This window comes from Stigmatopora argus, chromosome 2 (assembly GCF_051989625.1).
Source record: "Stigmatopora argus isolate UIUO_Sarg chromosome 2, RoL_Sarg_1.0, whole genome shotgun sequence".
In the NCBI taxonomy this organism is placed as follows: Eukaryota; Metazoa; Chordata; class Actinopteri; order Syngnathiformes; family Syngnathidae; genus Stigmatopora; species Stigmatopora argus.
This window is the reverse complement of record NC_135388.1, coordinates 12263225-12277802: the sequence shown is the minus strand read 5'-3', so window position 1 is coordinate 12277802 and position 14578 is coordinate 12263225. Positions and strand designations below refer to the sequence as shown.

The window sequence follows — 14578 nt, the reverse complement described above, 5'->3', positions numbered from 1 at the left end:
AAACTAGAACTCTTCTAAATGGTGTAAAACGCTTTTTCTGGAAAAAAATAAAGCAGCATAATTTTCGGACACCACTGCTGTATTGTAACCTGATCATTTATGAAACAGTTGTTTCCTTTTCAGTTTAATACAGCATGTCATTGATTCTCAGCGGAGTGCTGTTGGAAAATATTCACGCTAAGCTGTGTCTTAAATAGGAAATCATTTCAATACAGATGCTCCGCAGTCGGGCCACTTTGCTGGCAACCGTTTTTAAGCAGCGAGACAATTGCTGATTGATTATGTTGCCTCTGATGAAAGTCAAAAGAGTTTCCAAACACATATTGTTGACGTGTAAAACAGCACAAGGAGAAATTGTACTCATTAGCTTGTTGTCAACGCTTACAGATTGTGTTGTAACGCAGAGAGACAAAAACACCTTTATAATGATCTTGTCTGATAAATTATTCGGAGAAAAATATCAATTAAAGCCAGAAGAAGTGGCCGCCTGACATTTTGGCCAATCAAATGGGAGTATTGCAAATTGCCCACCCTTCCACACCTTCCTTGTTGTATGAGAGTATCGGTGGCTATGTGCTTGAGTATAACTGACGTCACAAAATAGCTTCTTCTAGATTAAAGAGGATATTCTCCATTTATCAAAGTTCTAAGGTATTTGCCAATTGTACGCGTACATCAACCATTTTTCAGACAAAGCAAGTAAACAACAATTTTCACATAGTGGCGGCTTTCATTTACGATCATTCATTCTTCTTGAATTTAGGTGCATTTAAAGTATGTATGTAGGCTCGTTTGTGCGGCTGCGGGCAGAGTGATGCCCCCGTTGATTTTGCTCGTCGAGCTCTTTGTCCGGCAACACTCAGTGTGTCTGCCTCCTCCGGAGACCGCCAGCTTTCTGTAGTGTGGTTCCACAAAGACCCTGCCTCTTTTGAGGTGTTAAAAACTTCCATTATGCTTCTGTATGGAAAAAAAAAAGCACCAAGCCCATTTTAGCCGGGTTGCAACACAGGCGGACATTGTGGCCATGCTTCTCGAGCATTCATTTCACAGATTCTAAAACCAGTATGTGGTGAACAGGATTTGAGGGGCTAAAGTGCCCCACGAGGGCCAGGCGATAAGAGGGCAGAAACACCAGCACACGGTAAACTAGAAGATGGGCTTAGGAAAATAAACACATTACCTGGGTGAGAAGGAAAGGCTTGTGGTACTCCTCCACCCTCAACGCAAACGCTGATAATAAGAGACAGAGGAAAAATAAAATATCTGAGTATAACTCCGAAGTCAATGGAAGAGTTCTCATTGGTGTGCAAGAAGACAAGCCTCGTTCTGCGTTCACTGTTTCTACAGGCTTTGTAGAGAAGAAAAGGAATCAAAGAGTATTGATAAGTTGCACAGGCGCCTGATAGGAGCACCGAGAAAAAATATTTGTTGCCTTTTCTGACTGGACTCGTAAAGAAAATAAAAGTACTGTTTTTGCGGAGAGACTCGTGAAATTGTTGTCTTCATCAAGTTGCTCTTTTGAAACAAATGCAACTTGGCACTAAAGTCAATCCCATTGTACCGTGGACAAAGATGTTTCACCAAAGTGTCAGTCCGGTAGACATTCCTGACACACTGGTGCAAGACATTTTGTGAGTGTCTGGTCTGTGGTGGCTCAGTGTTAGGATGAGTTCATTCAGAGAGACAATGATGAAAAGGGGAGAAAAGCGAGGTTAGGAAGGCAGGGACAGTTTGTGCTGTGATGCTGAATGAGGCAGCTGTTTGCAAGTGACTGACTTGTTTCCAACACCAAATAACTCCACCTAAATGGGACGAGCTGGCAGAAATACTGCAGAAAATGACGGCAGTGAACCTGCATCACCCGTGAAAAAGAGGCATTGGTCTCAATGGTTTTTTTCCCCGTTGAAATAAAGGTGGGATTGACTGATAGTTTGCCAAGAGACCAATAGGTCTACTACAAATTGTCAAGCTATTTCTTGGCTAGGAATAGGACAAACGTCATAAATAACTGGACAAACCCTAAGCAAATTATTGAAAAACAATAATGTGCTCTTTCCAAAAAACCTTTAATTAAAATATATATCCTTTAAAATAGGAGGGACTCACCTTCCAGTCCAAATGGTATGTAGTACCTCTATTGGTGTCAATGATATTTAAATATGATCCATCTCTGGCCTCCCACCCGCAAGCCCTTAAATCGGAAAATCGTCAAAGGCGGCTAATGACTTAACGGCATGAAAAGGGGCATTGAGATGCCACTTTTTAAGTGACACATCAGATCGAGGCAGAAATAAAACTCAGAAATCACGACACCTCGGCACTATGGTGATTTCTTTTCTTTTAACTTGCAGAACAACACACTGGAAAAATCAAGTGTGGTCGACAGCAAGCACACACTAAACTGTAATCTTTCACAAAGCCCGACAAGAGGCTTCAGTTCAAACAGCGATCCCGAGAGGCTAAGCGTTTGCTTGATGTCTACTTTAAAGATACATGAACATCTTCAACATGGGAGGTGCCACTACAAAGGAATGGCCTTAGTCTATGTTTTCAAAACTCATTCAAGATATCCGTCTATTATCTCAACCACTTTTCTTAGGTGTCTGTGAACAGCTGGATGAGAGGCAGGGTATGTCCTAGAAAATCTAAGTCAGTGACAATGTAGTCTTGTAAACTTGATTTCTTTTCCATCATTTTCTATAGCGCTTGTCCACCTTGAATGTTAAAGTTGATATTGCCTTTATCGACTGCATATGTTTATATTCACTTATAAATGTGTCTACCCTTTGTAAAATTTTGAGTCATGTTGTCATTAGCCCACATACATTTTTTTGTAATGAAAAGGACAAAGAAGCCAAAGAAAACTGATGTTTTAACCCAACGTAGTATGTACAGTAAATAGAGCTATTTTGGCCCAATATCAGTGCTGGAATTTGGACCCGCAGTGTATGCATTCGGAGGTCATTTTAGTTATCGCATTGTATGCTCTGTGTGCTTGTGTGTGTGAAGAACATAAAGTAAGGTGAACATTGCAGAAAAAAATGACACTGTCATAAATTAAGCATTATTCCCTAATCTAAATGTATTTATGTATTTATATCATTTTTTACAGCAAATTCAGATTTTGTGGGTTACCATTACCTGGATGACTGAGAACCCACACAAACATAAAATAAACCCAAAAAGTATAACCAGAAAATTTCTATTTTTATTGGTAAGGTGGCAAATAGTTAAAAAAAAAAACCTCAGGCATTTGTGCATTGGGCCTAGTAAATATTTTTTTTCCACTGTATATAAATTATTCACACAAAAGCAAAATATAAACTATTTAACCGCTGTTGTTTTATGTGGAGTATGCCGCCGCCCTGTGTAACTAACTAATGGAAAAAAATGAATGTATTATTTTATTAGGGAAAGTGTTTTGACAATTGGTTTGGAAAAAAATGTGGTGAAAGTAATAATTTGCCCTTCACTGCAATTGTTTTTAATAAGTCCCTAGTCCTCTAATTAGGAGTGCTTTAATGTTTCCTTCCCGTAGGTCTAATTCACAGCAGGAAAAAGAACGACTGCACGTTGTTACAATAGGCCAGTTGACACACACTCTTATTACCCTGCAGGCATTGCAGCATTTCATTTGAAGATCGTTCGGGCTAGCTCGTTATTAGCAATTATACATTCCTTTGTTGTTATCCCTCACCCAAGTAATTGACATAATAAATCCCGAAAAAGGAATACATTTACCCGTTTATTATTTTCCCTATTGTTCTCTATTACCATCAGACGACAAGTTCAAGGGTTGCTAAACTCCGTGTAATTACCAGAGCTCCCGTTTAGAGGAATTAGGCCTTCAGTCAGAATTCTGACTAGGCTGGCACGTTGAATTACCATCCATGTTGTGTGTGGGTTCTCCAGCCAGACTAAAGCGCTGGAACACAAGTTAAAGTATGTGAATGCGTAGGTGGGTGGTTGTGGCTGAAGCACTGGTGCAAACAGTGAAATTGTGAGCATTTGAAAGGCAGAGGTGCTATTCATACGAAGGCTTCCTATTGAGCCAGGGTCAGTTCTGGCTACCCTCTCCTCCATTGTCACCTCGCGGCTCAAGGCTACCACATTCAGACCTATCTGCGACTCTGCATTTATCTACTTGCTTGTGTTGATCCACTAAACTCCCCCCCACACACACACTGATAACAATGAGCAGGCCACATTTATCTGCTCGTCTCGTTGATGATGTACAGGGGGGAGACCGAGGTGCCATAGCGCAAATTAGTGACAGATCAGTTAAGCGTAACCTTAAAAACCCTTGGCCTCGCTTAATTGGCAGCGCTGATGCAGCTTAATTGTGCAAATCAGCTGGTAATGAGATAGAGGTTTATTGTGGAAAAACAAGATAATGCGAGAAAATTAACAGGAAATTATCTGCTGAGATGGTAATTTGTGTGTTTTTTTGGACATCTGTCATCAAGAGATAGTACAAGTGTGTCATCAAATTCTAGGAATAAAGTCAAAATAGACAGAATTTAAATCCAAACTACATTAGGGGACTTTACCTTTTGAGGACTTTTGATAAAAGAGATATCACAGCGAGGATCTGCAAGTTCCTGAATGAAAAGAACATTGCCATCCTTGAGCAACTCTTCTACTCACCTGCTTGAGGTATTTCCAAATTCTCAGGGAGCCCTATTTTGAAGATAAAGGATACCAAGACAGTAGTACAAACTATCACATAAGAATATTCCCAGGATTGCATTACCGGTGATTAAGTACAATATTTCCTGTTTGAAGCTTTCACCATATGACCGATATTAGCTGTGAATTCAAAACACAAAGCGACACGTTGGTGAACGCTCAATGTTAGATATCCCTTTATTTCATCAAAAGATGGTTGTTAAGAATGTTTGAAAAGCAAACATGACTATTGGCTTCTTTGGCCATTTCTCATATAAATGTGAATTTTCTCAGGTTTGAGGAAAAGGACAGTTTTGTCTTTTTTTTCTTCCAAGTTTATACATGTTCTTGCGCATGTCAAGGTGTTAAGCGAAAGAGGCCTGACAATGCTAACTAATGGGGTTTTATTGCTTTTAGTTGGATAAAATGACACTTTTTAAAACTGCTATTACAAAAGGCAATGTAGATTTTACAAAGAGAACAAGGGCCAGGTATGAAAAAGTGACCTTCAGCCAACATTGACCGTGGCCCTGATTCTCTTTCACTTGTTCTTTTTCTGTTTGTTCTGATGTCGGTAAATAGTGTTATCAAACGGCCTGGTTGTTTTAAAACCACACAGTGTTCCTGTTGCATTCATCTGTCCCGTCTTTTTCGATACCTGATGATTCGTGTACAATTTTGACCGTCATGTCACATTTTCTGTTCGCATTTAACGGCACCAATGACATTTTTTCTCTCTGTTTGTGCTTGCATTTCAGGTTATTTACATGAATTCAAAACCAACGTGCCAGTGAGTTGCTGGAAACTGGGGAGCGAGTCTTTCAGTTTTTGTAAGTATCCATTTGCACCTTGAGCTGTTTCTGTTCTTGACACGTTTCATCATCCCCTGCTGTTTATCACCCACACTCAACACCTGCATTAAATGAGCCGGACAATCGCGTCGTCACAATGTGTGCGCAATTACACGCTTTTAGAGAAGCTACGTTTTCACCATCTGCTCCTGAAGACAACGTTACAATTGGTTTAGGTTGTCACCGATCGCAATAGGAGTCCAATCCTTTTGTCGCTACGTGTGCTTGCAGTGGCCACTGCCAGGCCCACAAGTAAAAAGGATTGGATCTCTATCGCCGTTATTGGAATCAAATCTGTCAAATTCCACTCTTTATAATGAATGAAATGATGCAAAAAAATGCTTGCTGCACACATGATTATCAGACAAGCATGTGAAAGCCCCACTTGAACTTAATAACATCATATAACTAGACCTCTGTTTTGCTTGATGTACGATCTTATGATGAAGTCATTAAAGTAAAATATGCTCTCAGTGGATTAGATGCGGTGTTGTCTGGCTACTCTTTACAGTGGTGATTAAACACGGACGATATTGAGTCGCAGGAAAAGGATCTAACCTCTAGGTTTATTGTTATTATTTAAATGAAGGATAAACATGATTTATTTGATGAATAAAAATCCAATATAGATTTGGCTGCTGTCCTGTATTTCAAGGTATGATCCCTCCGAGTGTTAGACAGAGTTCACTTAGTAGCACTATACGGTGAAAAACAGGAGCAAAGAACACGCCGTTAATCTTCTTGCTACTCCAGCTGTGGAAAGTAATGCATAACTAAAAGTCCGCTTAAATGAATTAATGACTTCAACCATGAACTTTTCTCCCAAAACGACATGAATCTTCTCTGACTGATAATGCGCCACGACCCTGGAGTGTGAAGTCCCTGTTGCCTTCAGAGTAGCCACTTAATTGATTTGCAAATTATTTAAAGTTTGCGACGCCCATGGGAGTGCTGGTCTCTAATGCTGGCTCATTTCAGAGCCTTTACGCATTAGTGACGTGAAGAAATCCAATATGAGAATAAGGACGATAGCTGGATAAACAATGTTTTCCCAATTTCTTTTGCGCTGTGTTGTTGAGACTGCAGCCATTTTTCTTTGACACTTGTGTCTGATACATTTTGAGGCATCTAAACGATTTACAAATAAACTCGCCTCTCTACAAAAACCTTGACGTCAAGCTTTACATCTGAAGTTGAGATTGAACTTGCTTTTGCAGGCAGACCATTCATAAGCATTGAAAAATACCTTTAAAAAACATCCAAGTTACCTGTTTTAATGTTTATGGATATCAACTTTCAAAGGTAATTTCTCGTGCCCCAGGGTGCTGGTGCTAATATTTTTTTAAAGGACCAAAAATAAATCACAAGTCAATTTATTCGTATAAAACATGCTTTCGCATAACATTTAAAATGTCTTATCTTTACCCATTTTTTCGTCTTATGCATTATTGAATTACTTTGTACCTATAGATTAAAAAAAGTTTGGAATAGCATTTTACTAGGTTAAAAAAAAATACTGTGTAAAAAAAATCCCAGGAAAGCACGTTTTCAAATCCTTGACAATAAATTCTGCAAGATCGGTAGCATCAGTTGACTATGATTTGCAGAATTCATTCAATTTGTGTATCGCAAAATGCAGGTGACATTCCTTGGACACTGACAACAATCCAATAAATTGAGGAATTGGATCATTGTTGAACACTAATGCAATGGCTCCCACGATTTAGACTATTGCCACTGCGAAGAAATCTCTGCGTTAATATCAAGGAGCCTCTAATTTGGAGCCATTAGCAACTGCTGTCATTCAGACACACGGTGTCGGCCCGATTTAAATAAAATGAAATGAAGATAGTTGTTTCCGGTCCCTTGGCTTCACTCATTGCCATAAACATATGCTCTGCGCCCCGCTTCTTTCCATCTTATTTATGACTTTAATTTGTTGTGTGGGCTGCGCAAGAAATCAAATTTAATCCAATCCTCCCAGGGACCCTGTCATATAATAACATGGTAATTTCTGTATATCCTTTTGAAAAATGAGGAAATTAATTCCTCCTGACATGTTCTAATTATTCCAGTGTGAATGGCGGACCGGCTCCTCTCTTTTCCCTCCCCACTAGACCCCCCTAAGTGTCAGTTGCTGACGGGTGGCGAGGTGCTAATGCTGACCAGCAGCGCGTTTAATTTGAAACATGGGCAGACACCTTTCAACACACCTTGCTAATGTTGGAGTGGCTCACACAAATTAATTCACTAGTCATCTGGCAGGGCTGTCAGAGGTGTGTGTCTACATCAGGAGTCTGTGTGTGTACATGGATATCAGTGGGGCGAGGTCAATTGAAGCCGACTGACACCAACAAAGGTATACATTAAGTGTGTATGTGCATCTAGTACGTGTGCATTTATGCATGACCAAATGTCAGAATTTGGGATCAGACTTTGTGACTAAAACAGAATTAGGACAGCTTTTCCAGACTAACAGTACGTGTCACACATACCCCACTCCACTGAGAGACTTTATGTCATTTAACTGTCACCAAGCGGTCTTTAACTTGTCATTTAATTTGAATATAAGGACAGTTGCGCAAAAATGAGACATTGAGTAGTCTAATTGGAGAACTAAGTGAAAATCTTGGTTGCGTTACCAAACACCACTGCTGGTAATAGACCTTATATTGACATCATATAGTGTCACACCACCTCCCCATAAAGATGTTCAATTTCAAAAATGACTTTTTTTGCAGAGAAATGTATTATGCTGTTGTTTATTATAATGTTTCACACAAGTCGACCATCAAAGCTTGTGTCTCGCCCAACTTTAATACTAACAAAAGCTACAACAGTTATTTCCCCCAACTGTTTCAAAATATTAAGCGCCATGTGGAATTAGATACAAAGCAAATTGCCGATTTGACAGTCTGAGAGGCGTAAATTAATCTCACATTACTCACCTATATCTTCCCTCTGCATCAATCAATATGCAACCCCCCAAACGTATATACATAACGTTTCCGCCTGAAAGGGATAATATACAGTGCAGTAGATACACATATTGGCAATTCAGAATATAATTTTGACTTTTTTTGATTGCCTGAAATTGAGGGGCGTAAAAAAAATACATTAGGCTAATTGAAGACCTGGTCTTAGTTGTGAATGGTTGTTTGTCTGTACACTATGTGCCCTTGAATTGGCTGCCACCAGTCCAGTGTGTACTCCGCCTTCTTTCTATAAATCAGTTGGGATTGACTTCAGGTCACCCTCGCCACCCAAGTGTTATACATTGCTATAAGCAGTTCAGAGTACTTGAGTATGAATGTGTTCCTACTCTAAAGCTATACAGTATCTAAGCAGCTAAGACCGGAAGATAAAAAAAATAAACAAACAAAACTTAGTGAGCATTGGAGTCGCCTTGAAACCACAGAGCTGTAATTGATTTGCTGTGCGAGTGTGTGTGTTGTCTCTGGGCCGCAGAACAGAAGACTCATGGTCGTGGCGTCATGGTCGAGGAGAAGAGAGCATGGCTTTGTGAGCGGTGGGTGGGTCCCCCATGAGTCAGAGACAGGAGAGACGTCAACATGGCCGCTACGGCCCACTGGGACTCAAATCCCACCCCTTACCTCTCTTACACCCTTTTAGGGTTAATCACTGTCACTTTGGATCCGTGCAGAATGAGAAAACAGTCTAAAAGTCCACTATTAATTGACTAGTTTGGAGAAAGTTTCAGAGGCTTGGTTTTCTCAGCATCCCTAATTCTGAACGGCGATGTTTCGGTTCGGAGTGAACCATGGTAGGATGTGTGCGGCTAATTTCCCGAAGCTCACACTACACTACACACGACGCGAGCTCGCTCATAACTGAAGACTGAGAGCGCCGTCTCATGCCAAGACCCACATGGCTGCTGGTGATGCATTAAATCAGCAGTCAATTTGACTGGAAGTTTGAAATCTGGCCTAGGTTAAGGGGATGTGCTGAGGCCGTGTTAATAGCGAGCTTGTTGTCCATATGGTAGTGCTTTAATAGAGCACATTTGTTGCAGATGGTGGGAGACTTGGTGAGGCAGAGGGAGCTTTTGGCAGGGGCTCATTCTTCGAAAGGGCCGCCGCGCTGCGCCGCCTGATCCGACCCGGGCCAACTTAGTGATGTAGAGCCTCCCTGCCCTTGAATTGTGGTTGGGTTTTAATTTAAACCCATTCTTTTTTTTCTTTCTTTTTCTCTAAGAGGGGCAGATATAATGGAGCTCACTCACATTTTCCTGAATTTGGTCGTTTGAGTTCCAAACCACCCCTTTGCTTCCATGCTCTTAAGTTTAGTTGTTCCTGACCACAGCGGGACTGCAGACAGCCGACACAGCTGAGGAAACACTGGCAGCGAGAGTGAAAGAACAAGGGGGAATGGAACGAAACCCAAGATTTATAGATAGGACCCCAACGTGGCCTGATTGATCTATTAAATCTTGTTGTAGGATGGAGGCAATACACACACTTTGTGATACGGTCGAAGGTCGAATTTCGGAACATTTGTGTTCCAACGGCATTGGATTTAGTCATTGTTTTTATAGCCGCTGGTGGCTTTTGCTTTTTGCACTCGGAGAAGTGAGGAGACACGCTTGATCTGTTCTGCACTGTTTGACGGGTGTTTTCTCACGTTGTCACCGACTTGGTGTGGTGATGGTATTATGTGCGCTGGGCCCAGCTGAGTGGAAAAAAGAGGCGAGCAGCAGTGCCCCTGGCTATTGCTCTCCCGCCTCCCCAGACACCTTATTGTGAGAAAAGTCTCAGCTGAGCCCTCTGGGCCTTGCGGATCCACTGTCTCGCTAAGTGCTGGCCAGACTGAAAGGCACGGTGTCCTTGGGCCCGGTTCATTCTTTCCATTGTCTCACGGGCCAAGACGGAAAGCGGAGAAAATGCCAATTTACACACGTATCACTACAAATCTTATGTCTAATCTCCTTAGCGCTTGTGGTATTCATGACGAGGTGACTGACTTATTAGGTTTGAAAATGACTCCCATTGAACATGAAGTGAACATTAATCCGTGGCTCTTGAGTTTAAAGACTTGCACGGTGAATTTGGCTTTTATTTTGGAAGCATACGTCTGAATACAATTGTTGAAAAATGAAAAGACTGCAAACCATGGAGTGTTCAATTGTAGAGATGTCGTGTCTAGTCCGTGTTTGGGTTGCTTTGTTTTCATGAGGGGTTACTTCTTTCCGTATTTATTTTTTTAATTCTTAATTAAATAAAAGGTCATTAAAAATATGCGAGACGGCGTGAAAGCAGTCTTTGTAGTCTATAATGCTTTTGCTTTTAGTGGCTCGTTTGTTGTTATAGTAGATTACAAAATACATTTTTCTTGTTTGTTTGTAACAAACGTAAGCAATAAAAGTAATTCTGATTGGCTAGATCGTTTCACTGTTCAAGAAGAATTATTTGTCGATGTTACCTTTCCCTAACCCATTTTTTTTAGTTGTATATAGTGATGACCTGATTAGGCACACAAAAATCTGCTTAAAGTAAAGCAGATACACCTTGAATACGGTTTCTGAGTGCGTAGTTGGAACCATAATGGCGTATACAACAGCGTTAATTTTTTAAAACAATTTTGGCCTCGTTCTACTTTCTGAATAAGTTCACTCTGGACATAACTTAGACCATAATGACATTCATAGCATAATATGATAAAATAAATAATCTACTAATTGTCATTTTGATGAAAAACTCTAAACTAGACATTTTCTCCCACTTCTTGAAGCACGTGGATTTGCGATATTTCCAAACCAAGCCTATAACAATAAAAGTGTAGAGGCCATGCACCACTACCAAACTCTGTCCAAAGTCATTTTTAGCCGCCTACTTTGTGGACAAGGCTTCTGAACGACCCCTACAAGCGGTGACATCATGACCACATCCTCCTGCCTCATTGACGCTGCACGCCTCATCTCGGGTCCCTTGCGGCCGAGCTAGAATCAGCCGCAGCGCCCTCGCCACACATGGGCTGCAGCTGGACCACCGTTCGCTACTCTGAACAAACTGAAGTTGCGCTGGGATCTGCGGTCGGAGTGCTGGATGTTCATGTATATATCCGTACACAGTTGTGGGAACGGGCTGTATAGTGATCAGTAGTTTATGTGATGCAAACATATCATCAGGCTCTCGGCCCAAACCCACGTTGTATGCAAATCTGCTCCCTCGATGCAACGAGGTATAATTAATGATGTCAGTACGTAAAACGCAGCGCACGGATGCGTAGCTGGATTTCTGATTTAATTAAAGACACGCCGTGTTATAAAGAGGAACATGCCTACTCTATGTGTTTTCTGTTGCATGATTATTACTATAGTTTCTTAGTGAAAATGGTTCTCTGTGATTTCTCCTGCCAGAACCCCACACGCTGACATGGAAGGCTTTCTTCGTAGCAGCTTTTTACTGAGGTTAGTTTCATTTTCATTGAGGATCACAGGTCGGGTCAGGGTGGACGTGGGCTACCGGGGGGGGGTTCAATTTCTCCACACATTTTTTGCTTCAGACTTTGTCCCTGTGTGTATGCGTGCCCTTGTTTGTGTACATTTGAACGTGGATGCTAACACAGTGGTGTGTGTGATGAGTGCGACCATGTTGCAGAGAGACCCAACCAGACTGAAATAAGTTATCAGCACCAGGGTTCGATGTAGAATGGGTGTCCCCTTTCTTTCCCCTTCACGTCTTTAGGGATCAGCAGATCAGGCTTTCTGGTCTTTACACCGCATGCTTTGGTCCCACCCCTTGTCTGCCCTCCTTTGCTAGCCCACCTCATCAGGCCCCATCGTCTTTGTCATGTACTCTTCTTTCCTGTGGTTTTTTTCTGTTTGTATGCAAGCCACCCTAAAGATTTATATTTTTCGCCTGTGATTCTAATTAAAAAAAGTGTGCTGTCGTTTGACACAGTGAAAGTAAATAAGAGAATGGCTTCTCTTCTATTCATCCACCTTCTCTAGGCTCCAGTGTTGCTCCCTAATTAGGGTTGGCTCATTAGAAGCCACAGCAGCAGCATCTGCTTTTCAAAGCCTCTGTCAGGCAAACTTTACTAAAGCTAATGAATCCTCTTTGATTTCCTTCTCAAAAGGTCACTTATATGATTAAATTAACAGCAATTCTTTGGTCACACTATGAACAGTTGGGGGCATTTAAAAAGAGAGAACAATTTGATACGATTACATTTTACGGTTGAAACCGGTTGAAGAAAGCATATGAGCTAAATGATTTTCATGCATTGACTTGTTTCTTTTTTTTAATCAATTCAATTCAATCATTTAGATCAGAACCAATGGCATGCTGCATCTTAGACAAAAAAATTAGCAAACACTGAAAATAAGGGGGCATACATGACCACCAACTGTTTCCATTTGTCCTGAAGTTGTGAGAAAAGACACCGTTATTCAGACTTTAATCTGCATCCTTCTGTCAGAATGTGTTCTCATTAAACAAGAAGCGCCAGTGGAAGGATAGTGCTGGGCTTTGATTCAGGGTTAGCCATTTCACTTGGATTGAACTTGCGTTTCCTGGGGTTAGAGGGATGAGGTATGGGGGGATGTGGCATTTAAGACATTCCTCAAGTGAAGAATCCGAGCATCTTTTCTCAAGCAATCGAATTAGGTCAAAGGAAGCTTTGTGAGTGCGCATCTCTACAGTCAACATCATGTAATGATTAGATAAGTCTTTCTTAAGATGAGAAAAGTCACATTTAGGACTCAAAATAAGTTATTTTGTGACATTGTTAAGAAATATACATCAAAGTTTACTCGATCCACAGAGGAATTCTAACTTCCTATTAAGTCAAAAACTGGTGAAAACACTGTCAGATAAAATACTTTCTTCTTAGCTCCCTAAAACAATGCGAAATCCCACATGATGTATATCACTATGTTTCACTGATTTTCTTTTAAAAGCCTTTTAAACAGCTGCGGAAGACCCGATAAATTTGCTTAGCCAAAACGAGATTGTGGAAGAAAAGGAAGGCAAACAAAGATATGAGCTGAGTGAAAGAGAGGAAAGAGATGTCTTCAGTTTCTGTCTACTCCCAGTAGGCTGGACCCCTGATTCCCCCCCTGAATTTTCTGCCATTATTTGATGTAATGAAAGGAGAAAGCGTGTAACATTGAGATTGTTAATTAATTTAGTCTAACAAGATGAAGATAAATGAAGCCCACTGAAGGTTGACTAGGCTAAGGGGCCCACTTAGCATTTCTCCTGCCCTCTAGTTCTGTCTCCGTCACTCTCTTGCAATGCTGGTGGTACACAGCTAAAAGTGCTGGGATGTACTTGGCTCTCCCAATGGAAGTTTACCTACATGGGATGTCAAAGGTCTACACACCCCTGTTAAAAAAAGTAGAAAAGTAAGAAAAAACTCATTTTAAAAATGGGGTTGTGCACACATGAGCAAACCAATTACCTAAGATTATTTTATTTTATTTTACCAGCTCTCTATCTTTTCAGTTTTACAGTTCCCATTAAGAGCGTCAAGGATATTTTGTATGTTGGTTGCAAAACATTTTTAATGACAAAATAAAAATGGTTTGAAAAATGGGTTCATTCACAATTTTTTTTCTCCTAATATCTACTTTGTAGAAAGCAATCTATCTTTGTCTTCATCTACAAAGGGGTTGGCCTCGCACCATAGATGAACAATTATCTAATGGAGTCATTTTGACATGTTCAATAAAATTCAGCTGACATCCCCGATTAGGGAATTGGCCATTTAAATTTTTCGGTGTATATAACAAATCACTTTCTTTCAACCTCTGTTGAATATCCTCCATTTCCACAACAAATATGGAGGCACATGATGAAAATGTGCAGTCTCTTTGACCATGCGCCCGTCCCCGTAAGGTTGTTATTCTGTGAGGCCAGACAGTTGACAGTTAGGAGGATATCTGTAGTCTATCAGGGCCTTTCTTCCTCAGTAGAGCCTTTGTACAGGATCTTCGTGACAGCACAGGCCAATCATTATCACTCCCATTCCTCGCTCCTGCTGTTCTCAATCTTAACAATGGCTCGTTGATTGTATGGAAAGCTTTGGAACAACTC

General features: G+C 40.8%; 1 protein-coding gene across 2 annotated transcripts in view; it reads left to right on the top strand.

The window, feature by feature from the left end:
* Positions 1–14578, top strand: part of sox6 (SRY-box transcription factor 6) — a 122551-nt gene that overhangs the window by 15139 nt on the left and 92834 nt on the right. For both annotated transcript variants that reach the window (XM_077621933.1, XM_077621924.1), the window contains exons 4-5: positions 5427–5498; positions 11896–11946. In XM_077621933.1, coding sequence (XP_077478059.1) covers positions 11912–11946 — 35 coding nt within the window. In that variant the 5' untranslated portion in view covers positions 5427–5498; positions 11896–11911. The remainder of the gene's footprint in view (positions 1–5426; positions 5499–11895; positions 11947–14578) is intronic.